Here is a 24,934-nt window from a genome sequence, read left to right as displayed (position 1 = left end):
GTATTGAGCGTGGTCCGCATGTGGCAGTTATTTGTGTAATGTTTTATGTCCCCTGCCGTTCCTTCAAGTAGGGAACATGTTTCATGCTGCTGCAACTACCATCTCCATTCCTACTACTGCCTTCTAGCTGCTTAACATTTCACTATTCACACTACTGTCATCTACTTTTTTCTCCCTTCAAAGAAAGCTAAGTAGTAGAATTAGCCTCCCTCTCATGTTCCCATACATAAAGCACAGAAAATAGTCTTGATTCCTTTCTCTATATGAATACTTTGGGTTATGAAGACTGTTCTTATGTTCCTCCCAAGTGTTTTATCATCTTGGTTTGTCAGTGCTTCTCTCCTAGTGTCCAGAATTAAAAACTGAAAAGATAGGAGCTAACCCCAGAGAATTTGAAGATCATTGGTTCCATTGTTCTGAAAACTATGCTGTTATGATAGAATCGTTACTTAAATTTTTAGTAGCATGTATGTAGCTTTAGCAAGATATTATCTTTGCCAGTATCAGTGCCCATCCAGATTATTACACCCTTCAAAGTCTAGATGCAGTCCCATGCGTGCCCTTCATGTGGTATTTCCTGAGGACTACAGAATTCTTACCACATTTTGTATAATGCATAGCTTTTACCTTTTTTTTTTTTTTAAATAAAAATGCTGTTGGGTGCCTACTTAACACTGCAAAGTGCCGAGTTAGAGTGGCGGATAAAATAGATGAAATATGTTGCCCTCATGGAGCTTCCTTTGTAGCTGAGAGGAGAAGGACCATTAGTCAGTCAATACATGGAATGTCAGATCGTGATAAGTGCCATGGAGAAAAATAAAGCAGGAAAAGGAGGGGTGCGGAGCAGATTGCAATTTTAAATAGGATATATCTTTTATTTTAGTATTTAAAAATTTATATGTCTTCTTATTTTTACTACTAGATTTTTAGCAACAAGAGAATGGGAAGTGTCTTATATACTATTTTATTTCCCAGCATGCCTTGCATATAGTAGGTGTTCAGTATACTTTTGTAAAGTGAATAAACCAATCACTTCCCTCATTTCTGTGGCCATTTACAAACTGCTGAAATTTAGCGCTTAATTAATTTACTCTCTTGTTTTAATAGTTTCATTATTAGAAAGTGTGTTGCTTCAGAAAAATCTTGAGAATAATCTCATACTTAGTTCGGTGCCGTTTATAGCATCAAGCACATCCTGACATATAGTAAATTCCTAGTTATAACCTGATTTGAGAAATTTGTTTGGCTGGGTTAATTTCAAATCTTTAAGGAGGGGCAATTGCCTTTGAGCTACAGATTACTTTACCCTAAAACAGAGGTATTCCCTTGTGTTGAGTGTATTTCCATACTTTGAACTTTTGCATTTCTTTGCTTTCCTGGTCCTATCAGTGGCCATGTCTGTATTATATGAATTTGAGCTGCTCTTCCCTCTCTCAGGTTGAACAATGTTTAAAACGTTTGAAAAACATGGATTTGGAGGGTTCAATTCAACATCTGTCTGAGTTGTTTTCTTCCAAGTAAGTGGTCCAGTTGCTTTGTGATGGGTTGTGTGGTGGGCTGGGAACTCATGCTCTTCAATGTGATCTCCCTTTGGACTTTTCTTTGCCTGGTGTTGGGATATAACCCAACTGAGGAGCTTTACAAATTTTGTTTTAATAAGGGGCACCTGGTATTTGTGATAGTCTTTCCTCTGTTGGCTTGTAGGAGGGACTGGCATGACACTGAAATCTGGGTCAAGATAGATTATATTGAAACATTGTTGTCTATCAACTCCAGCGAATTATTATTGAACATAACTACTTCAGATTGGGCTTCCAGCTCATCTGTGCTTGAAAACTGCTGTGTAAGTGCTTTATAAGTAATGAACTTTAAGAATGAAAATAACATTCTTTTCCATTTTTGAAGTGAAAACCAGCCTGTAACTACCAAAGCATGTGTCATTCCCAGCCAACCGGTGGTTGAGCTGGTGCTCATGAAGATTTTGGGAGCCTGCAAGTTGTTACTTCGCTTCTTGGACTGTTGCTGCAAGACATTTCTGTATCCTTGATCAACTGAAATGCTTTCCTCTGAATTGGAATTGTTTGGATATATTTAATAGTATTACTGTTTGAAAGCTAGGAGATTTGTAAAAGTTATAACGTATTCTTAAAATTTTGCTTCTTGGCCTCCTTTTCCTAGGAATTGCCTGATACAGCCATTGCCAGAGACTGCTGGTCTCCATCTAGCATGTATTATCCTAAGGGCACTGACAGAAATTCTTAATCATAGAAGCTAACTAATGAGAACTCTAGCAGAGTGCGTATTACTTTGTTTCCATGATTGAAAATAGAATGTTTTAAAGCTTTAATTTCTTCAAGAAAATTGTTTCCCATCTGTTTCTTTCATAAATGTAACTTGTAAAATCCAAATTACTTTGGTTTTGTTTTCCAACTTTAATTTGATTCTCCAGCTTGACTGTGAAACACCTTGGCTTACAAGAATTCATTATTTTAAACCTTGTGATGGTTGGGCTGGTGAGCAGGTTATGGTATGTATGTATGTACCTTTGAAGTCCATCATTTCTTTTTCATCTAACTCAGCCTAGGTTTTCATATTTGTTTTCCCATGGGATGCTGATGGTGCAGGGGTTCCATTTCTTCAGTTGATTGGAGTTTACTTGGGGTGGATTGGGAACCTAAGTATTGATGGTTAGGTCTTTGATGTCTTATCCTGGGTCTCTCAAGTACTATTTCCAATCATCTTGTTTATTCTGTTTATTCTTAGAGATAACATTAGAATTACCAACTAACAGCTCACATATTATTCTTTTCTGGAATGAAAATAGCTTTAATTTTTGCTGATTATAACAATATTACATGCTTATTTTAAGACATTCCAAAAGAACAGAGAAGATGTGAAGAACCTGAAACTTGCCTAAAATCTCACCATGTAGCTAAAACCTTATACATAAGATATTGATGCATATCCTTGAGACATCTTCCCGTGGAGTACTTTATTTAGTTTTAGTAACATTTTGTACTTGGATTTTTCTGTTTGGGCTGGACTAATCTGGCTCTTCACAAATATGTGCTAGAGCATTTTTTTTTTAATAAAGTTTTTTTTTAAAGATTTTTATTTATTTATTTGAGAGAGAAAGAATGAGACAGAGAGAGCAGGAGAGGGGGAGGGTCAGAGGGAGAAGCAGACTCCCCGCTGAGCGGGGAGCCCCATGCGAGACTCGATCCCAGGACTCCGGGATCATGACCTGAGCCGAAGGCAGTCGCTTAACCAACTGAGCCACCTAGGCGCCCACGCTAGAGCCTTTTTTATCTATAGTGGCAGACAGATAGACATTTATTTTCAGCTTTGAGTCTGTTGTGGTTATTAAATAATCTGCAAATTATAATTACTGGCTAATTCATGACCTCCTCTCTTTTTCTAGGGTTCTCTATAAAGGTGTTTTGAAAAGGCTGACTTCTTTATATGAGCCATTGTTCAGATTGCTTCAAGAGGTCTCTAGGATTCAACCACTGCCTTACTTCAAAGATTTTACTTTTCCCTCTGATATTGCTGAATTTTTAGGACAGCCCTATTTTGAGGTTTTTAAGAAAAAAGTGCCTACAGCTTTTGCAGCTAAAGGAGTAACTAAATTGTTAAATAAACTGTTTTTAACAAAAGAGCAATCACCAAGGTCTAGCAAAGAAACTGTACTCAGAATTTCCAAAAAAGCTAAACAAATGAGGATCAATACACAGAATAATGTGGATCTTGGACAGCCAGTACAGAATAAGAGAATCTTCAAAGGTAATTTGCTTTTATATAGCAAACTCTTATAATTCCCTTTATTTCTTTTCTAGAAATTTGGCAAGAAATGTCATATACTTAAGAATTCACTGATTTGAAAATGGTATGCCTAAGTTTTTGTATCTGTGGTCTCTCCATCTCTACAGAAAAGTCATCAGAATTTGATGTGAGAGCTTTCTGCAAACAGCTGAAACACAAAGCTATTCAGGTTTGTCTGGCTTATATTACTATGGCTTATGATTTCTGCTAATTTGTAGAGTAGATGCCATTTGCCTAGGGCAAAGATTGAATCTCTGTTTTTATCCCCAGCTCTCAGCATAATGCCACCTTAGTTTTCAGCCTATGCTTCTGAATGAATAGAGGCACTCCCAAGGGACTGAGTGCATCCAATAAATTTGGGTTAGAGAATGCCTTCAAAAACATCTTACTCAGTTTCACTAGAATTTTAAAGCGTCCCTAGGATCTATTGTAGGTGCGGATTGTATTAACAGTATGAGCTTTGGGGGTGCCTGGATTGCTCAGTCAGTTGAGCGTCTGACTCTTGATTTTGCCTCAGGTCATGATCTCGGGGTCCTGGGATTAAGCGCCGCATAAGCTCTGTGCTCAGTGTGGAATCTGCTTGTCCCTCTCCTTCCCTCTCTGCTTCAGCCCCCGGCTCATGCTCGCTCACTCTCTCACTCTCTCAAATAAATGCATAAAATCTTAAAAAGTAAAGAGTATGAGCATGTAGTCAGAAATGGTTTGAGTCCTGGCTTTAGTTGGTACTAGCTGTGTGACCTTAAGTTTCTTGACCTGCCCACACCTCTTTTTTCTAATATAGTATGCCCCCCATAGGGTTATGCAGTTTTCATGCATGTAGTCTTTGGCACAGAGTCTGGAGTATGGTAAGCACTTAACTGTGGTCGGATGTTATTAGCTGTTATCATTGTTACTGTCATCCTCATCTTTTGTCATGAGGCTTCTCTTTCTTTCCCCGTTAGGCTTCAAGCTTTAACATGATTCCTTTTAGTCAGTGTCTGTAAATTCTGTTCTGGACCTAGCAACAGATAAGTAAAGTACATGAGTGTCACCCACTTTGATGTGGTAATTACTTGACTTCTGTTACCATCTGTCCTTCTCAGATTGTTTTCTCCTGGTTTCCTGCATGGATTACTTCTTCTTTTCTATTTAAAAATTCTTAATCATTTCTGTTAAGTCAGAGTTCTTTCTTGAATGTTTATAGGGATTCTAGCTTGGATTTATATTCTATCCAATTTATGAGTTCTGGAGGGAGGAATCATCATCATCATCATCATCATCATCATCATCATCATCATCATCATAGTCCTAATAATAGCTAATACAGATATTGCATTTACTTTTGAAATGCTTTATGTGTGTTAATTCCTACAATCCTTGCAAAAGCCCTGTGAGGTTGGTGCTATTATTACTGTTTCCATAGTTCAGATGAGAAAAATTGAGGCCTAGAAAGGACAAGGAACTTGCTCAGGACACACCACAAGTACAGGGCAGTGCTGGGATTTGAACACAGGCAGTCTGGTTTCACAGTCTGTGTTTTTTTTTTTTTTTTTTTAGATTTTATTTATTTATTTTTTTAAGATTTTATTTATTTATTCATGAGAGACAGAGGGAGAGAGAGGGAGGGAGAGAGAGAGAAGCAGAGGGAGAAGCAGGCTACCAAGGAGCAGGGAGCCCGATGCGGGACTCGATCCCAGGACCCTGGGATCATGACCTGAGCCGAAGGCAGACGCTTAACCATCTGAGCCACCCAGGGGCCCCTCACAGTCTGTGTTCTTTACCATTATATCAGTCCCCCAAATTGTTTTGTCAACTCTGTCTCAAGAACTATGGTTCTCTGACCCTTGAAAGTTCTGCAGTCCATCCAGCTGTTCCTGGGTGAGCTGGTTTTAAAGCTGGTTGGTTGGTCAGCAGCCCTTGTTCATGACTAATCACTACCACAGTTTTAGCAATTAGCACTAACATGCTCAGCTTGCTTCTAAGGTCAAATTTCTTTTATCGATCACCAATGCAAAGTATTGATAGGTCTCTACTTTTATATTTTCTACTACTTTTTAATGTTTTTCTTGAAAGTGAGAAATTTGGAAGAAGTTTTGAATGAAGGATGAAAGCAGACCTAGTAAGTGGCATATTTTCGTAAACAATGAAAGCTGCTACAATTCAGACTCTACTTGACATAGAAGGATGGGGTTGAAGAGACAAAGGTGCCACATCAAAAGATGGTTGAATTAGAAGTGTTGCTCAGTTAAGCATTTTTAACATACATTCAGCATCATCCCTGTCTTCATGTGTTTTCAGTAACATTTATGACCCATCACTGAGGAGGGAAACTCAGGGTATGGAAATAAGTGAAAAACAAATTTGTGGTAGTCTAGTAGTATCAAGGAAAAGGGCTCGTCAGTCATTTTTTTTTCCCCTACCAGATAGACTTTGACCAGTATTTATTCATGTAGAGTTTCATTCTTATGTATAGATTAAATAGATCTCAGTTAGAATATTTATGTTTCCCATCTGAATTCAGTTATAGATGGGATCTGTTGTTGCATAGAGGGGGTAAAAAAAATCTTGTGTTAGGAGCGGTGGATAAAAAATTAGGTTTTGTTTTTTTTTTAAATTTAAATTCAATTAGCCAACATTAGTTTCAGATGTAGAGTTCAGTAATTCATCAGTTGCGTATAACACCCAGGGCTCATCACATCACATGCCCTTCTCAATGCCCACCCCTCTCCCCTCCAGCAACCCTGTTTGTTTCCTATAGTTAAGAGTCTCTCATGGTTTGTCCTCCTCTCTGATGGCTTCTCGTTAAGTTTTTTAATACAAAGGAAAGCACAGTGAGCTTTAAAAAACCTTTCTTTTAAAAAAAGACATTTTCTAATTTTCATAGTCAGTGAGTCAACTTTTCTGTTGTTATATATTTACACATCAGTACCAAATCCAATATATTTTTCTCACCTTTCCATGTTTCAGGAGACCAAATTTAAATGTTCTCAGTCCAAAGTAAAGGGAACCAAACGTTCTTCTCAGAAAGCAACAGGAACTCCCTGTGCCAAAAGTTTTGTGCAAAGATTTCGAGAGGCTGAGAGTTTCACTCAACTTTCTGAAGAAATTCAAACAGCAATTTTGTGGTGCAGGAGCAAAAAACTCAAGGCTCAGGCCTCCTTTCTAGGTAACAAACTTCTTAAAAGTAACCGGCTTAAACATGTGGAAGCTCAAGGCTATAGGTAGGTATATAATAAGAATTATATTCCTTTACTTTTTCTGTTGTATAGGGCAAAAGTATATACAAGTCAGCTTTTTAAAAAATGGGATGGCCAGTAGCCCTAGGGTGGCTAAAAGAAGGATCTATTCAAACTGCAATTTTGTTTGCCTTTGTTGGGCACAGCTGTATCACTGGGAAGAAGAAAGTTAACTTGGTTAATTGGATTTATTCATTTATGTTCTTCACCATTCCATTTGTTCCTTCAGAAAGCCTTAGGAGTGTTTGTGGTATGCTAAGCCTGGGGATACATTGTGTAAGACTTAATCCTCATGGAGTACTAACTCTTCACTCTTGCTCTAGTAGGAGAGACAGCCAGTCTGCCCACAGCTTCAGGGCAGCAGGATGAGGGTGTGAGAGCAGAAGGGTCTGCCTCTTACAAGGACACACACCAGACTCTGGGCTTAGGGTCAAGTAATGTTTGTTCATGGGTGCCAGACTCCCCATGTATTGATTTCTTCCTTTTCCTCTGATTCTTAGATTCACAGAACTGCTTAAGGATGGTTTTCTTTGTGAGCCAGTATTACTTGAAGCATTACAATGAAGTTAGACACTTTAGGGTTTTATATTTTTATTGAGAAACTAATAGATGCCCATGGTAACAATTTTAGACACAAATGGCTGTAAAGATCAACAAAAACAAGTTTTGATTAAGAGTTGTGGGAGAAGTTGTTAAGTATTCCTAAGAAATGAATTGTTGGAAGGGTTTCTACATTAGGGTCCTTTAAAGACCTGTAGCCATCTAAAGAGGAACTATTCTAGGGTGGGAACTCAGCCCAAGATGGAAAAGGGGTAGATGAGACAAAGATGACAATAATTAAGAGTTAGTGAGAAGGGTAACAAAGTGGTATTTGGTTAAACCATTATTCCCTTCCCCACAAAAATAACTGTTCTTTCGTACTGCCCTGTTTTGCTGCTTCAATATGTTATACTTACAGTACATTTTAAATTTGCTTAATGTCCATGATAACTCTCTGAGGTAGGCAGTATTATTCCCATTTTGTAGCTGAGGACATAGGGAATTTTGCTCAGATTGTTACAGCTGGAGATCCAGAATTCAATTCAGATCCTCTGATTCTTCTGTTTTCATTTTTTTCTATTTCCATTTCAATTAGGAGGTACACTTACCCTCTCCCCACTTAAAAATCACCACTTAGAGTAAACAAGAAAAGGGTATGAAACTGATCTTGAATTACTACATTATAAAGGAGTTTCCTCAAAGTTATGTATTTATTTAAAAAGGAAAAGGGGAGAGTGAGGGGGTAGAAGTTACAGGCCCATGCAAATCTTTTGAAATCTATCACAAACAGTGAGGCAGTTAGCAAGGTACTGATGTACCTTGTCGCAGTATACCTTATTCAGAAGCAAAACACCTAAAATGATCAGCTGCTTGAGTTCTGAATTCCCACACTTGAGGAAGATATATGAATCACGATTAGGGCAGCCCAAGGTGTCAGGTGGTCTATGCCAGAAGCTCTGTCTTCTCATTCTTAGATAAACTCCCTCCCTCACCTTGATTCCTTTTCCTTTGTTCCCTCCCTGATAAACATGAAGTTGTTTATCCAGATATGGATTAATGCATCCAGGCAGATGGTTCTCTTTGTGATATATCCTTTCCCCAGTCCACTCCTATTACACTACGGACAGTTTAGCGGTTATCAGGGAGAGGCTCTGACACTAAAGTGTGCGGGTATCTCACCATTCAGCTACCTTGCCAGGCAGTTGTAGGAGGTACTTTACTTTGGGAACATAATGGGGACATACTTGGCTAGTCTGAATCAAAGGGAAGCTCTGCTCTGAAAACACAGATTTGGGTTGAAGCTCCTATTTTCGTATTTCTTGTGATAATTCTGGGGTTGTACACAGGCATAGGACTTGTAAATAAATTGTGTACTTTTCTTTTGGGAGTTGGTAAAAAGGAGACAAAAGTTTTTGAAAATGTCTTTGTGTCTTAATCCCAGATTTTTCCTTTCTCTTGTCCTTTAAAGTTTGCCGAAGAAACTAGAATGCATAAAAACATCTATTTGCAACTGCCTTCTTCGTGGCTCAGGAATCAAAACCTCAAAGCATCATGTGAGCCGAAGAAGATCTCAGAATAGATTTTTACTGGAACAGAGGAAACTACAGAGAAAGTTGCAGTTGACTCTTTCAGAGGCAATTCAGCCATCCCCTCAAGGGACTCAGAATGCTACAGATAGTAGTAAATGGAGACTCTCGCACTGTACAGTTCATAGAACTGATCTCTACCCTAACAGTAATCACTTCTTGAGTAGCAGAGTTTCAAATCCTGTCATACAAACTAAAGAGAAACAAATTCATGAAAACCTTACAGGAAGCAAGGAAAATGAAACTGATTCATGGACAGTGATGCAAATGAACAAACATAATACATCAGGAACCATTAAGGAGACAGATGACATTGATGATATTTTTGCTCAAATGGGAGTTTAGATGCTCATTTGTGAGACATTTAAGTGCTTAACAAACTGGTCCAGTGTCCTGCTGTTTTACATGGAACTGCTGAAAAAAAATCTGGAAAGACTTGGAAGTACCACTTGGACTCAGAGATGAGCTACCTTAGTGTAACATTGTACGGCAGTTCATTTCAGTTCAATAAACATTTATAGTAGCTCTGTGTCATTTAACTGACAAGTATTTGAATATTAAATAGTCAGATTTTGAGTTTGACTTTGTACCAGGTGTTAAGATGAAAAAAATATACCATATCCTGTCCTTGAAAAGCAGATATAATTCCTTGATTAAAACTGTAAAACAGCTGTCCCTGAAAAACAGAATAATTTTATGATTTACCAGGGAATTAAGAACTGAGTAATTAGGTTTATAAAAACCTACTGTGTCTTAGGGTATCTGGGGAGTCAGGTGGGGTTGGAAGTATCAAGGAGTGCTTAAAAGGTCACTTTGGTCTTAACTGGCTCCATTGTAGATAAGCTCATCTCCAAAAACCAATATTTGTAGCTTCTCCTGGTTGTGCTGTCTTGATTATAAATTAGAATTGATCATCACAAGGATCTAAAAAGTTTTGCCACTAACTGTATTCTCAGGGACTGGTCACTACCATATTTCACTTCATTTACCTTATCTCACAGGAGGGCATATTAAAATGCTTTTGGAGTTCTCCACAAGCTTTTGGGTTTTTTTCTGGTTTACTTATTTGGGTGCTAGTGACTGATTCCAAATAAACTTTTTTTCCAGAAAGGATGTAAGGTGACATGTGGTTATACATGATATACAAACAGGATAACAAAGTAGAAGTAGATAAAGTTAAATAAAAAAATACAGCTTAGTTGATACAAAATAGACCCAGGAGGCCACACATTAAATCTATAATTTAATGCTGATGCTGTCATCTGGTATTTTTATATTGTTTGTACCATTGCTCAGAGGGTAAATCTTACATATTTTCAAATATTCTAGTTTACTAGAATTAGGTCAGTAAGCTTCTATTTGTTAAGAAGGTTGTAGCCTTAAGTTTTATGTTATATGTAGATATATAGAAAAATAAAACAGTGCCCCAGTATATACCGCACCCTTGTTTTCCTTGGCCATCCTTAATCTGTTTCCGTTCCATTCTTTATCTGGCCTTGTTCTTTCTGAGATAATGACCTGAGCTGAAATCAAGAGTTGCATGATTTTCCCACTTATCTATACTGGTGGTTCTGATACCTTAGGCTGTTTTGAGAATCACTTGGTGGGTTGTTTAAAATGCAGATTACCTTCTGAAGAGACTGATAAACACAGCCAGGGCATGGCTTCCTTCTTTCTGAAACCTTGCTAAACATTCTGATTTACTTCAAAGTCCTTAATAAATAGCCTGGGTGGCTCAGTTGGTTAAGCATGCAATTCTTGATTTCAGCTCAGGTCATTATCTCAGGGTTGTGAGATTGAGCCCCACAGTGGGTTCCGAGCTGAATGTGGAAACTGCTTAAGGTTCTCTTTTTTTCCCTCTCCCTCTGCGCCCCCTCCCCCCTGCCAAAAAAGAAAAAAAAAACTGTTAGTGTCATCATCGTGAATACCAATTTTACTGCTCTGGTAGCATTAAAACACTCAGGTCATTCATAAGAGCACTGTGGTGAGACCTCCCATGCCAAATCCTCTTGGCCTTAGTTCAGCCACACCTGTAGCAACCAGTTTCCAATAGGAGTGGACAACTGCACTTTGCCTCCTGTTCCAAAGACCTCTCTCTTCCTGCTCCTTCTGACAAGTTGCAGGAACTGCTTGGCACTTAGGCATGCACAAGCTGGAAGAAGTGTGGAGCCACCTTCTCCCTACTTCAAAGACAACTCAGAGGCACATTTCCTAAGGCTCCCCAGAAGGTCCCTCAAGATCAAGACTAGTACCTATGTGATGTCCAACTCCTGCATCCTTGATTGACTTTCCTTTCTTCTGTTTCCTTTCTCCATCACTCCTGTACCCTGGGATCACTTCCCAAATAAACGACTGCATGCAAACTTCTGTTTTGTGCTCTGCTCTGAGAAGAACCACGGCTAAGACAAGCAGTAAAGTACCACTGGCAAGCAAAATGATGACTTCTAAGATTAGTCTATTGTAACCATATATTTTACTTTGTGAATACCTACATAAAGTTTTTTGTTTCTTTTTTAAAACACTGCTGGTTAGCAGTGCAAGACCAAGGCTATCAACTATAAAGCTGGAAACATAAACATAATCGAATTCCCTAAAAAAGCCACAAACTTGTTTTACAGCCTTAAGTTTTTATCCAGGGCTACTGCTATAATTTTTTAGTATTCAGCCTCACTTTGAAAAGCTAAGCCACTTACATGAATAGGTCAGTAGCATCTTCATAAAAATCTTTTCTGTTAACTTTAGGTCAAAGTAAGGCTTTATCTTTCCATTCTGAATCTTATTGTACAATTCTAAACTGGTCCATCAACTTTTTCTGCTTTTTGCAAATATCAGTGTTCTCACTTAAAACTAGTTCTTGGTTTTTGTCTTTCACTAGAGAAAATGTTACCACCTCTATGACAAGAGGTTTTCTGTGATAAATCTGAATTTTGCTGTATTCTTGGTTGGTTTCACTTTACAAATATATATAGAGTATACAGATACTTTTACACATACAATACTATTTTAACTTCTATAAGCTTTGTGAGTTATAAATGAAGGGCAGAGAAATCAAGTAATTTGCCCAAGACCCAATATAATAAATATTAGAACTGGAACTTAAATTCTGGTCTTCTGATTCTAAATCCTGTGTTCACTTGAAGGTGAATGATCCCAGTCTGAAATGACTGATGTTTCCAGCATGGACTGACTGAACTTTTATCAAGAATATTTTTTTTTTATATTCAAATAAGGACTCAGAAAAAAAGATAAATTATAGGCATAGAGAGAAGCATTTATCTTCCATCTACCTATAAATGCTTAACAGAAAAGTAGCCCCTTTTTTTACCTAGTCCATTTTAATCCTTAAATATACATAATAGACATTGTCTTTAAAAGACAAAAGCCCAATAAAAACAGGGCAAATCCTTCTCTACATAGTAATAGGTTTTCACATAATGGACTTCTATATGCTCTTGTTTGTCAATATGTTAAAATAGAAACACTGTTAAAACAGGAACAGTATCTGTTCTAATGAACTGGATAATTTATTTATAAACTTTTTTTTCCCCAGCACAAATTCATTCTTGCTTTGGGAAGATGCAGGTTTTAAAGATGAAATTATCCTTCTGCAAATTATAGATACACAACATTTAAAACAAAGTTGAAATTCTATATGTTCAACTCCAGTTGACAAAAAGAATTTTGAATCTTCAGCTAAACTAGAGGCCATTAGTCTTAAGATTTCCTGTTATATTCGCTATAAAGCATCTCAACAGATGGATTCCAGAATAGGTCACAGAACTGTGAAAAGAAAAGAAAAATTTTCTTCTTTACTTCAGATATAGTAACATATCTGAATTCATCTAACTTAAAAACTCTTGAGTTCCACGTATGAAACTGAATGTCTTAATTTGTTCTACCTTTCCTCTCTTCCGTCAGCCTCTTGTATTCGAAATCTGATGATCCACATTATCTGATCAATTTCCTTCAGGATCCCAAAAATTTCACCAAATCTACTACTTTGCCTTTTATTAACCAGACTAAGTTTTTTTTTTTTTAAATTGAGGTATAATTGACACATAACATTAGCTTCAGTTGTACAACATAATGATTAGATACTTGTATACATTGTAAAATGATAGCAGTAAAGTCTAGTTAACATCTGTCATCAGGCATAATTATAATTTTTCCTTTTCTTGTGATGAGGACTTTTGAGATCTGCTCTCAGCAACTTTCAAATATGCAATACAGTATAATTGTCACCATGCTGTATATCTCAATGACTTATTTTATAACTGGAAGTTTGTACCTTTTGATCCCCATCACCCATATCTCCTATCCCCCAACCTCCACCTCTAACCACCACCAATCTCTGTATCTATGATTTGCTTTTTTGTTGTTTTTCAAATTCCACATATAAGTGAGATCATATGGTATTTGTCTTTTCTGCTTATTTCATTCAGTATAATCCCCTCAAAATCCACCCATGTTGTCACAAATGGCAATATTTCATTCTTTCTTATGGCTGAATTGTATTCCATTGTGTATACATATATCCACACTTTCTTCGTCCATTCATCTATCAATGGACAGTTAGGCTGTTTCCATATCTTGGCTATTGTAAATAATGCTGCAGTGAATGTGGGGGTGCAGGTATCTTTTTAAATTAGTTTTTGTTTTCTTCAGATAAATACTTGTAAGTGGTATTTTGGGATCATATGGTAGTTCTATTTTCAATTTTTTGAAGAACCTCATACTTTTCCAGAGTCTGCACTAATTTCATTCCCAACCGTGTACATGGGTTCCCTTTTCTCCACATTCTCACCAATGCTAGTTATTTCTTGCTTTTTTTTTTTTTTTTGCCTTTTTGATAAAAGCCATTCCAATAGGTGTGAGGTGGTAATCTCATTGTGGTGGTTTTGATTTGCATTTCCCTGATGGTTAGTGATGCTAAGCATCTTTTCATGTTTTCATCTTTTTCTGTTGGCCATGTGTGTGCATTCTTCAGAAAAATGTCTATTCAGATCCTCTGCCCATTTTTTAATCATTTTTTTTTTTTTGCTATTGAGTTGTAGGAGTTATGTATTTCAGATATTAGCCCCTATCAGATACATGATTTGCAAATACTTTCATTCAGGAAGTTGTCTATTCATTTTGTGTGGTTTCCTTTGCTGTGCAGAAGCTTTTTTATAGTTCACTGTAGTCCCTTGTGTTTATTTTTGCTATTGTTGCCTTCGCTTTTGGTGTCAACTCCAAAAAATCATTGCCAAGTCTGATGTTAAGGGCTTATGTTTTCTTCTAGGAGTTTTATGGCTTCAGGCCTTACATTCCAGTCCTTAATCCATTTTGAATTAATTTTTATGTATAATGTAAGACAGTAATCTAAGTTTCATTCTTTTGCATGTAGCTTTCCTGTTTTGCCAACACCAGATATTGAAGACACTGCCCTCTTCCGAATGTATATTCTTGGCTTCTTTGTCATAGTGACCATATATGTGTGCGATTATTTCTGCCCTCTCTATTCTGTTCCATTGATATATGTGTCTTTTTTTATGCGAGTACCATACCTTTTTGATTACTGTAACTTTACAATATATTGTTTGAAATCAGGGACCATGATACCTTCAGCTTTGTTCTTTCTCAAGATTGCTTTGGTTATTTGTGGTCTTTGGTAGTTCCATACAAATTTTAAGACTGTTCTATTTCTGTGAAAAATGCTATTGGAATATCTTCTATTTTGCATTTTATTTCCTAGACTAAAAGTTTTGATTTCTTTAGTTTATTCTTCTTGTGACAAAGATTCAACAACCTTGATAATTTAGACCTTTTTTCATCATTTTAAAAAATCATCATCACCATTATTGTGTCTATTATTGTCTACTCATCTTACTATATCCATCCATATGCATCCATCCATTTGTCAGCTGGAAGTGACCACATGGTTTCTCAGGCTACATGGACTTTTATGAATACACTATGATTTTTATGGATACAAGAATCATATATACCTGCATATAAAACAGGTAAAATATTTTCTGCTGTACTCCTAATTCCCTTCTTGATAAAATACAGCATTTTAGACTTTTTGACCAAAGCTGCTTGCTTGAGAACAGCCCATAATGATTTCTGGGTTATAAGTGAAGTTACATAGTTTAAAGGAGAAATACAAGTTGGACTGTCCGCACATTAATTATGGCATCTTGAACTCATTTGCAACATTTCTGTCAATGTTGTAATGTGATTTTCTTTGTCCTTATTGTCCATTGTCCATTGTCCAATAGAGTCCTTATTGTCCAATAGAGTCCATTGTCTTTGCTTGGAATTCCACTATATAAAAAGCAATTATACTGTACCTACTTAACATATTTCTCCCATGACAGTTATAAAGACAGACTGATCCCAGCATCAATTTTTAGGGGCTTTTCACCATTTACACATCTCTACTCAGCTGGGGCAGAGTTCTGACATGAAGTTCAGCATTTAACTTTTGCCAAGCCTTAAAGGCCAAAGCTTACTGGACTATACTTCCACCTTTCTCCTATAAGGATCATAGGAAGAGAAGGAAATAAAACCTTATTTTATCATAATTATTTCATGAATAGGCCAAACTTCTTTCTGGAGGGATAGACTAGTACTTGGTCATGCACATAAAGCCAAGGAATGTATATAACTCTACTTTCTGAATTGGGTTTTGAGAGCTACAAAGTCCAGTCTGCCAAATTCCTGTATGTGGTCACTATATACAATGAATGCTGAAGTTCTTGAAAGTCACCAGGCTCCTGTATCTCAAGTGCCTTGGTCACTTATGGCAAGTACAATGGCAGCAGTGATTCCAGAGAATGCTGACATATCTAAAGAAGGGAATATCTTTAAAAAGTACTGAAAATCTGATACTCTGGGTTGTTGGCCTACCCCTGCTACTTACTGACTTGGCAAGAAAGGAAGCTAACATTTATGATGTGTCTGTGTGTACATCCATTTTATTTGATCCTTCTAACAATCATATTTTTACTAGTGAGAAAACAGACACAGAAAATGAAATAAGTTGCTTTAAAATCTATAGCCAAGAAGTAGAAGAACCATGCAAAATCAAGGCCATCTGACCCCAAAGCCCATGCTCTTTCTATTTAAACAAATACCTCTCTGCAACTTATTTCATTTCCTTGACCTATAACCGTAGCTGGAAATAGGGATGTTTACTGTGAGGACCAGGTAAGTGTTATGAATGATGTAACCTTTCCCAAGACCATCTGTTTTCAGATAGCTCTAGTTGTTCTTAATGTCGAGCCACCGTCTAACCTGATTGATCTGATGGTATGTGGCTCAAAGCTGTGTGGAACTACTGCTAGATCATTGCCTTTTTTGGAACACTATAATTCTATTAATGTAGGTCAAGAAAACATTGTCAGTTTTTCCTCAGCCCCATTAAACTGTTAATTCAAATTCAGCTTATAGTCAACTAAAGATTAATTTTTTCCCCAATAAATGCTGCTGTTAAGCCACAGTCCTCTGTCCATCTTATGTTTGTGCTGCATTTTTAGTGATGGTCTCACTTCCTTCTTATTAAACAGTTAAAAGAAACAGCTATTCTTCCATGACAATGCTCAGGGCTCTAAGAAGTAGGATTTCATTCCTGCCCCTAGGAGTCTCCAATATATAAATGGAACACAGACAAATGAACAGGATAAATACTTGAATGAAAGTCAAGGGAGAAGAGCATTTTGTAGGAATGACTGAAAGAAGGATTCTGACAGGCATGTTCATAATTACAAACAATTTAAATGTGATCTGGATTGGTAGGACCTTGAATGACTGATTAGGGGATAGTTTCATATACAACTGTTACTTGGTTTAATTATTTCTCATAGCAAATACCATATTGCTTTCCTCAAAGAAGTTAGAGTAAGAAAATCCTATGGGAATGGCACTATATTTCTGCTCTAGTACAAGGTACTTACCATATCCAAGGTATAAGCTACAAGTATAGACTCATGTTTCATCACTAAACTCTATCAAATATCTCAAAATTGCCAGCTCTAGAAATAACCATTCTGTCTCTACCAATGCTTAATTCTAACTTATAAGAAGCATTTCTTTATATTTGGTCCTTTTAGAAAAATTTTTATCCCTCACATCCTGAATGAGCTTTCTACTATAAAGATAATTTGTTTTTCTTGGAAACTGAGAAAAGCATGGTAGTATCTTTATTGTGGCTGTTATTTAGCTGATTTTAAAAAGTAAAAAGTTTTCACTTCTGCTGAGATCTAGGATTGAGCTAGGCTGCAGGGAAGATCCAGCAAGAGCCTGCAGAAGGAAGACAAAATAGAAGGAAGAAAAAAATAAAAGTGCTGATGGGTTGTACCAATAAATCATGGTTAATGCATAGTCTTCCAAACTCCTCTTATTTTAAGTGATACCTCAATTTAAGAAACACTACATAATACTAAAGGATGTTAGTACATAAAGTTATAAAATAATTCAACTCTTACCTTACGGGAAACAACTGAGGAAAACATCCTTGTGTTTCAGTGTCAACAAATTTCTGGATCTGAAGCACTTGTTTTAAAAGATGTCCCCTGGAAGATTTGTCAATTTTTGTTAATACCATCTGTAAGAAAACAAATACTTAAGCATTAGAAATTAAGTCTTTTTTAATATACAGTTTTATACATTTTAACTACAATTTGTTTTTAAAGATTTATTTATTCTAGAGAGAGAATGAGTGCATGGCGGGGGGTGGGGTGGGGAGGGAGAGGGAGAGAGAAACCTTAGCAGACTCTGGCTGAGCAGGGAGCCCCATGTAGGGCTCAATCCCGCAACCCCAAGATCATGACCTGAGCTGAAACCAAGAGTCGGACGCTTAACCAACTACATCACCCAGGCGCCCCTAGCTATACATGTTTAATAACAACTAGATGATCCTTCTAAGTTTCTTAATCTCTCTATACTTATTTTTTCATCTATAAAATAAAAGCAACATTCCCAAAAGGAGTTACCATGAAGATTAAATGAATGAATGTATGCAATGTATAAAGCATATACTACGTGTTTGCTGTTTAAATGGTGCTTTAACTACACAGGGCCAACATATCTTAGATTCAAGACTAGTGAAAAGGACCCTTGAGTCATATTTGCAATTGACATAAAACAAATTTCATGTCACTATATATCTTATGTTAACTAAGACACATAATTTTATTAGGCTGATCCATATAAAATTGCCAACTTATAATCATTTTCGACCTACAAAATGGTTCTGCCTTATATGTAATAATATAAAGGACAAACTAGAAATCAGGCTATTTGTATCTTATATCCACTACAATTATAGGAATGATTACAAAATCAATTAAAAAGTAAAACTTTGACCTTCAGTTTTCCTGGGGAATTTCTATAAAATTAAATTTCCTGACTAATCATTTAGGCTTTTCAGTTATAAAAAATGTTAATGGTAAAAGGAGCGAGAAGCAGAAAGTGTGTGGTTTCTAATGACTTGTGAGTCCCTCCAATTGGGAGTCTTTCCTCATAAGAGCAAATATGCTGATATTTAAAAGGAGAGACATAATTCCTCTATCACAACCTCTTTCCAAAGAAGAAAGTAGTATTTCCTTTGAAACTGAGGAAAATATACAATTTTACAAATTGGTACCTATGATGCCAAATCAGGAATACTATATAACTTAAAATCAGTTTGGCACTATTGGGTATTTTCTACTATGTGGACTATAATCAAACCTTTGGCTTCTCATACTAACTGTAGTTATAGCTTATGCTTCACAGGGCTTTGGCAAACCCCCAAAATTCCATAATCCGAAGAATACAAAAACTTAGCTGATTAGTAACATGGTTTGATTTGCATTAAACTTCACTGTTACATTTTAGTGGTTTCCTTTTTTTGGAAACCAAATTATAGTCAATGGATTCTTTTCCTTAGAAAGGAACTTTGGAGTGCTATTTTATCTGGAAAACTCACAAAGCAAAGTAAATGTGGATACCAACCTACTAATTTGTATTCTATTCTAGGACAAACAACAGAAAAAAATACTGGTAAGATATTCCCAGAAGAAATATTGTTTTCTTAAAGAATGTAAAAATCTTACCTGTGTGTGCTGGAGCCCGCTATTTTCTTGCAAGGGTTCTTAAACTACAAATTACTTCAGCAAATTTTTCAGTTGCAATTTCATTTACACTTTGATATAAGTAGTATATGCCAAACTGCTGTTAAAGAGCCACTAATATGTTTTAGACAAATTTTATATTGCCATTAAAAAAATGAAAGGGAAAAGCACTTAGGAACACTAAATGAACAGCTTAAAAATACTTTACTTTGACTATAATTTTGAAAATTTAAGCTGAGAGAAAGAAAAAGAATATAAATACCACAGAACTTATCTACTAATGGCTGATAATCAAAAAAGATTATTTGAGAACTACTCTTGCAGAGACAAGACCTGCTCTCTCATTAAAAAGACACACCCACACAAGCATGTACACATGCATACACACAAACTGGTATTTCCAACAGCAACCATGATTCAAAAGAAATACTTACCACATAAGGTAATGCAAATTCTTCACACATTCCTATGGCAATACTGTCGGTTTTTTGAATTCCGACAACACTATCCACTAACAAAAATGTTCTCATCAAACTATAAGAATGCAGAAATAAAAATTAATGGCAATATCAAATATACTCATTCATTTCTCTCCCTGACCCTCACTATCCTGAGAAATTTTCTTTTGAATAATTTTCACTCCAAAATTTAAAAATTTTTTAGGCAAAAGGAATTCTCAGTTTACTAGAAGTTCATCCTACAATCCAATAAATCTCAATTTCAATATTTTCAATAACTAAATTTACTAAATATTAATTTATTTCAACAGTTAAGTATTGGACCTAAGATCTTCTGCCTAGGGCTGGACACAAAGATGAGTGAGTCCCTTCCTTTAAAAGCTTGAACTCTAGGGACACCTGGGTGGCTCAGCCCGTTAAACGTCTGCCTTTGGCTCAGGGCATGATCCCAGGGTCCTGGGATCGAGTTCCGCATTGGGCTCCTTGCTCGGCGGGGAGCCTGCTTCTCCCTCTGCCTGCTGTGCCTGCAGTTCCCCCTGCTTGTGCTCTCTCTCTCTCTCTGACAAGTAAATAAAAAAAAAAAAAAAAAAAGCTTGAACTCTAGTGGGGAAAGAGACATGAACCCAATTAACTATAAGTTATCACAAAAATGTCTAAATTCTCAAATATTAAGAGTAACAGATAAGAGAAACCAAAGACATTATGTTTTGTATTTTTTGTGTGTAAATATTTCATCTTAGTTTCTGCGTAAAGCTACAACAAGCAAGATACTTGTAGATACTTTTTTATATTTCAAAAATTTAATTTTTCTGTATGTTGTGCAATGCTTGAAACATAGAACTGCCATTTGACTACCTATGGAGACAACAAAGATACCATTTACAGAGGATGTGATATCAGAGGTATTTTTAAAATGTACTGAGGTTTATTTAAATTTAGTAAATACCACATTAACCAATAATTTTTATTTTCAAAATTAGCCACTCACAAGTTTGACATAAGAAAATTAATGAACTCTGCTGAAATACATTTATACTCTTAATTTAGAAAAACTTTTGAATTTAAGATTAAGCTAATCTACAAGAAAAAATTAAGCAAGCAGTACATACCTTGGCCCTAAATATTGTATTGTAGAATATCATGAGAATAAAATGGACTTTCTAAAAGAAGTCACTTGATAATATGGAGTCATAATGTGAAGAATGTTCCATTAATGAAAACATGCTTTTGGATTAAATTTATAAAAAAACATTTTCCTTACTTCCTTCGTTCTTTTAGATAGGTCTCTACCATGTCAACAAAATCTTCGGGAGCTCTATAGCCATAACCTGGCATGTCCACCAATGTAAAATATTTTCCAACTTTGAAAAAATTCATTTTCTTTGTGTGCCCCTGATAAAATAAATGGAAAAATAAAAACTTTCTTAAAATACATCCTTTATATATTTAATGACTCAAAATATTTTTATTCAATCAGCAAATATTTATTAAAAGCCTAAGTGTTCTGAATATAATCCTAGCTGTGCTGATGATGATACAGGAAAAGAATATAGAAGGGAAGTGGCTGGAGATAAGCTTAGAAGATACTACTTCTTCCCTCCAATTCATTTTTAAGAGCATACATATGACCTAAGAAGAACTTTTGATTAGGAATATGTATCCAAAATATGTCGGAGTCTTTTCATTAGCTCTTTCTCAGTGAAAAGTTACCCTATAATGGTGTTACTACATTAGTTAATATTCTCTGATGAATAAAATATCTCCACTTTAAAGAGAAATAAATTATGGCACAGATTGGTTAAACTAAAAATACTTACTGTCAGTCATATAGGTTTTCATAAAACCTAGATGCAAAACCTGATAGTTTATGACACCTAGACTACTGCTTCCCTATTATCAAGATGTTTTGCGTGTTTCATTAGATGGCTTAGTGCTTTCATTAAACCATTTTTTAAAAGCGTGTACAACACCATAAAATATGTGTTAAACTAAAATGATGTAAAGATGACAAAAAGTCATGATTTTGTGTCCAATGACACTATTAATCAGAAAACAAAAGATTAAGATAAACAGCTTAAAGAGTCAATTTTTGGAACTCAGAACGAATATTTTCAGAAGAAAGATTTTATAAAACAGTGCTTAGGTTCCCAATCAGTTGAGATGTCTATCCATAGGAAAATGACAGATTCGGAATGTCAAGAATACATTTCTTCCTCACAGCAGGAAGGGAACCCACCCCACCTAGAAATCAGAGTTTAGCTGTTATTTGGTGAGACAGAGTAGGCCTAAGGATAGGAGATTTAATGAATTACAGTCATCAGCATCAGTGATGGAGCCAGGGAATCAACTATATGAAGAAATGGGGAGGAAGAGAAGACTAGGGAAGCTTCATGGAAGGGTTCCAATGCAAAGAAAGTGGGGCAGTGAGCCGTAGGTTGGTGGGAACGTTTTGCCATGGATAGATAATAAGGTGAGGGGAACTGGGGGTGAGTTTTAAGGACACTATATCTTAGATATTGGTAGTCTGCATCACTGAGAAAGAGTAGAGGAAATTTAAAAAATGACAGAAAAGCTACTACAGCAGACTGGCTGGGATAATCACATAATTTGGCCCTGGGTAAAATGGGGTCTGCCTAATATAAATACACTGTCTCTATACCTGCATTTAAGAGACAAGGGGCAGTAAGGGAAGGGAGGGAGAAAGGAGTTAGCAAGATACACAAAATTGTAGGAGGGAAAAGCCTCTTCAAAGCAGTTGCCTCTAAAATCAGGGTAGGACTAGATGATCATTCTTAAAGAAGCAAATATAGAATGGCAATAGAACACTTTACTTGGCAACTCTTTGGAAAAGATTTGGACAAAAGATTTCCTCAAGAAACTGGCAAGACAGCTAAAATAAATCCAGACATACTTCCTTCTTCTTCAGGGATATATATACAGGCATCATTAAAATATCTTACTTTAATACTAGTTTCAAAGAAATCACTGTTCTAGGAACTTAGCAAGTATGGTTTCTTGTACCTCTCAACATTGATTAGTCACTTTAGTCAATTCAGAGATAGTTCAGACATATTTTACATTTCAATATACTGTTTCTTTTATATCCCACCTCCTCAACCCTTTCCTTCAACATACCGGTTTCTTGGAGACTCTGACTTCAACCTCTGGGGCCAGTGAAAATAAGGCTTTTATTAGAGAGGATTTTCCAACATTGCTTCTGCCTATAAAACACACCTTATACAAGGAAAAAGAAGATAACTGAGTACTAGGTTTATATATACATTTTTATTATATGTTGTATTAGCTGAAAAAATCTGTCAAACTATTGTCTTGCCTAGCCATGTAAAAAGGAGGCTTATGTTTAGTCGAACCTCAAATTCTAACATATAGCTACTATCTACTGAATGATTCCCAGTGCCAGGTACTTTTCCAAGCACTTAATATAAATTTTCTTATCTACTTTTTACAACATCCCTATAAAGTAGGTAATATTATTATCCCCATCTTACAAATGATAAAACTAGAGGTAGAGAAATGCTAAGTAACTGGCCCCAAATTATATAGCTGGAAATGGAAGAAGTTGGAATTTAAACTCAGGACATCTATATCCAGAACCTGTGCCTTTAACTACATCATGCTACTCAAGAATATTTGGGACATTTGTTAAGCATTCCATATTTACAAACTTTTTGAAGTTAAAAACTAGATGCATTTCAACAAAACTTATTCTAAAGTACAACTACATGTCTGAAACTGCATTTCCCTATGAACTCCCAGAGTAGACTGTAACACCGTTGTATTTATGAGGTTATTTCTTCCCCTTGACCTCTTGTTCCCATTAAGCTTTTCTCCTTTAGACCTCTACAGTGTAGAAAGGAACATGACGTTCCTGATAATAACCATTAATATACATGACTCCGCTTTTTAACACGGTATTGAAGGGGGTACAATACCAATCAGTGGTTTTAGGTGAAGGTGGTATCACCCTCTGGCCGGGAGGTGTTTTGAAAATCTGGAAGGGCATTAAATTAAATGGCTTTTTATTGAGGTTATTTGAATAACCTCAGGTTATATGAATAGGACTGGGTGGCAGTGGGTGGGGCCAGGGATGCTATATATTTTGCAAGACTGCGGTTAGTCCTTCAACATGAATTGATCTGAGTCCTGCATAAATTTCAAATGCTCTGCCAGATTAAATACAATGATAATATATAAATAAAACTAAATTTTAAGAAACGAATTACACAAAAAGTCCAGTAATTCAGAAATTTCAGTCAAAACACGACGCTATCTCAAAATTATTAAATGACTTACCTACCCCTTAGTTCTATTTAAACTATCATAGCAGTTCTGATTAGAAGGAAAATTTCCACTGCAGTGGTGCAGTGGCAAATAATGAGCTCTCTAATAAGACACGCATAAAATGCACACTCATGAAATTTCACTAAAGTTGTTTTAAAAAAAACCTACATTGTTGCCATGTATATATAATTATTACTTTTGCACGACAGAAGACTTTGGGTGAAAATTACGTACTGATAAGGATCACCACATTTGTGTAACTATTTTACTTTTCATAGTCTTCACTTTGTCTCATTTATGTTGGCATGTTTTCCCCTACATTAATTAAAAAGAAAAAAGATAATAAAAAGCCATTTAATTTTTTGAACTGGTTTGGGTTTTACAATCCTATAGTCTTGTACGTTCATTACCAAAATAAACTATATATGCTTATTTAGTTAAAATAATTACATGCGTCCCCACAAAGCTAGAAAATCTCTCTCGTTCGGTGACGGCAAAATGCCTGCCCGAGGCGTCACGACCTGAGGGCAGCCGTGGCTCTCACCTCAGGGTGGGGGAGGTCCGGGGCGTGGTCGAGACGCACCGCGGAGCTAAGGTACTCGATGCAGTTGCGGCCGGTGGCCGTGAAGACGCTCTCCGCCTTGGAGATGTCCTCCAGACTCGGGTCGAAGGTCTTCACGTGAAGGTCCAACCTCGAGTCTGGTGTGAGCTGCCGCTGGAGTTCCTGTAGTGGGAACGCGAGCTTCGTCATTTGTCTCGTGGGCAACCTGAGAACTTCCGCGAAGGTTTGGAACGTGCTGCAAGCTCGGTTCACGCGCCCCAGCGCCGCCGGCAGCTCCAATAGCTTGCCGGTGGGTAGTCGCAAGCCCAGTGCTGTCATTTTCCTCTCCCAGAAGTCCCGCGCTGGGTCTCGC

General features: G+C 36.5%; 2 protein-coding genes across 5 annotated transcripts in view; one reads left to right on the top strand and one right to left on the bottom strand.

Moving 5' to 3' along the window:
- The window catches only part of RMP64 (ribonuclease MRP subunit p64), a 14,142-nt gene extending 3,547 nt beyond the window's left edge, over window positions 1-10,595 (top strand). For both annotated transcript variants that reach the window (XM_028110570.2, XM_028110571.2), the window contains exons 3-9: window positions 1,438-1,517; window positions 1,906-2,037; window positions 2,450-2,527; window positions 3,422-3,783; window positions 3,930-3,991; window positions 6,769-7,022; window positions 9,046-10,595. In XM_028110570.2, coding sequence (XP_027966371.1) covers window positions 1,438-1,517; window positions 1,906-2,037; window positions 2,450-2,527; window positions 3,422-3,783; window positions 3,930-3,991; window positions 6,769-7,022; window positions 9,046-9,508 — 1,431 coding nt within the window. In that variant the 3' untranslated portion in view covers window positions 9,509-10,595. The remainder of the gene's footprint in view (window positions 1-1,437; window positions 1,518-1,905; window positions 2,038-2,449; window positions 2,528-3,421; window positions 3,784-3,929; window positions 3,992-6,768; window positions 7,023-9,045) is intronic.
- On the bottom strand, window positions 4,529-24,934 carry GTPBP8 (GTP binding protein 8). Of its 3 annotated transcripts, none has more exons than XM_028110577.2 (6): window positions 24,565-24,934; window positions 22,854-22,952; window positions 20,980-21,110; window positions 19,695-19,794; window positions 17,632-17,750; window positions 4,529-4,819 (listed from the first exon to the last, which is right to left on the bottom strand). In XM_028110577.2, exons 1-6 carry the CDS (start codon window positions 24,898-24,900, stop codon window positions 4,789-4,791), a joined length of 816 nt encoding a protein of 271 aa, XP_027966378.1. In that variant the 5' UTR covers window positions 24,901-24,934; the 3' UTR covers window positions 4,529-4,788. The 3 variants fall into 3 exon arrangements, with proteins under 3 accessions (XP_027966378.1, XP_027966376.1, XP_027966377.1); XM_028110575.2 differs by lacking the exon at window positions 4,529-4,819 and adding an exon at window positions 7,600-12,943; XM_028110576.2 differs by lacking the exon at window positions 4,529-4,819 and adding an exon at window positions 17,233-17,446.

Source organism: Eumetopias jubatus, unplaced genomic scaffold (genome assembly GCF_037043125.1).
Source record: "Eumetopias jubatus isolate StellerSeaLion01/CBP00866 unplaced genomic scaffold, mEumJub1_p1.0 scaffold_1, whole genome shotgun sequence".
Lineage (NCBI taxonomy): Eukaryota > Metazoa > Chordata > Mammalia > Carnivora > Otariidae > Eumetopias > Eumetopias jubatus.
The sequence above is the reverse complement of the archived record's forward strand: the minus strand, read 5'-3'. Positions and strand labels throughout refer to the sequence as shown.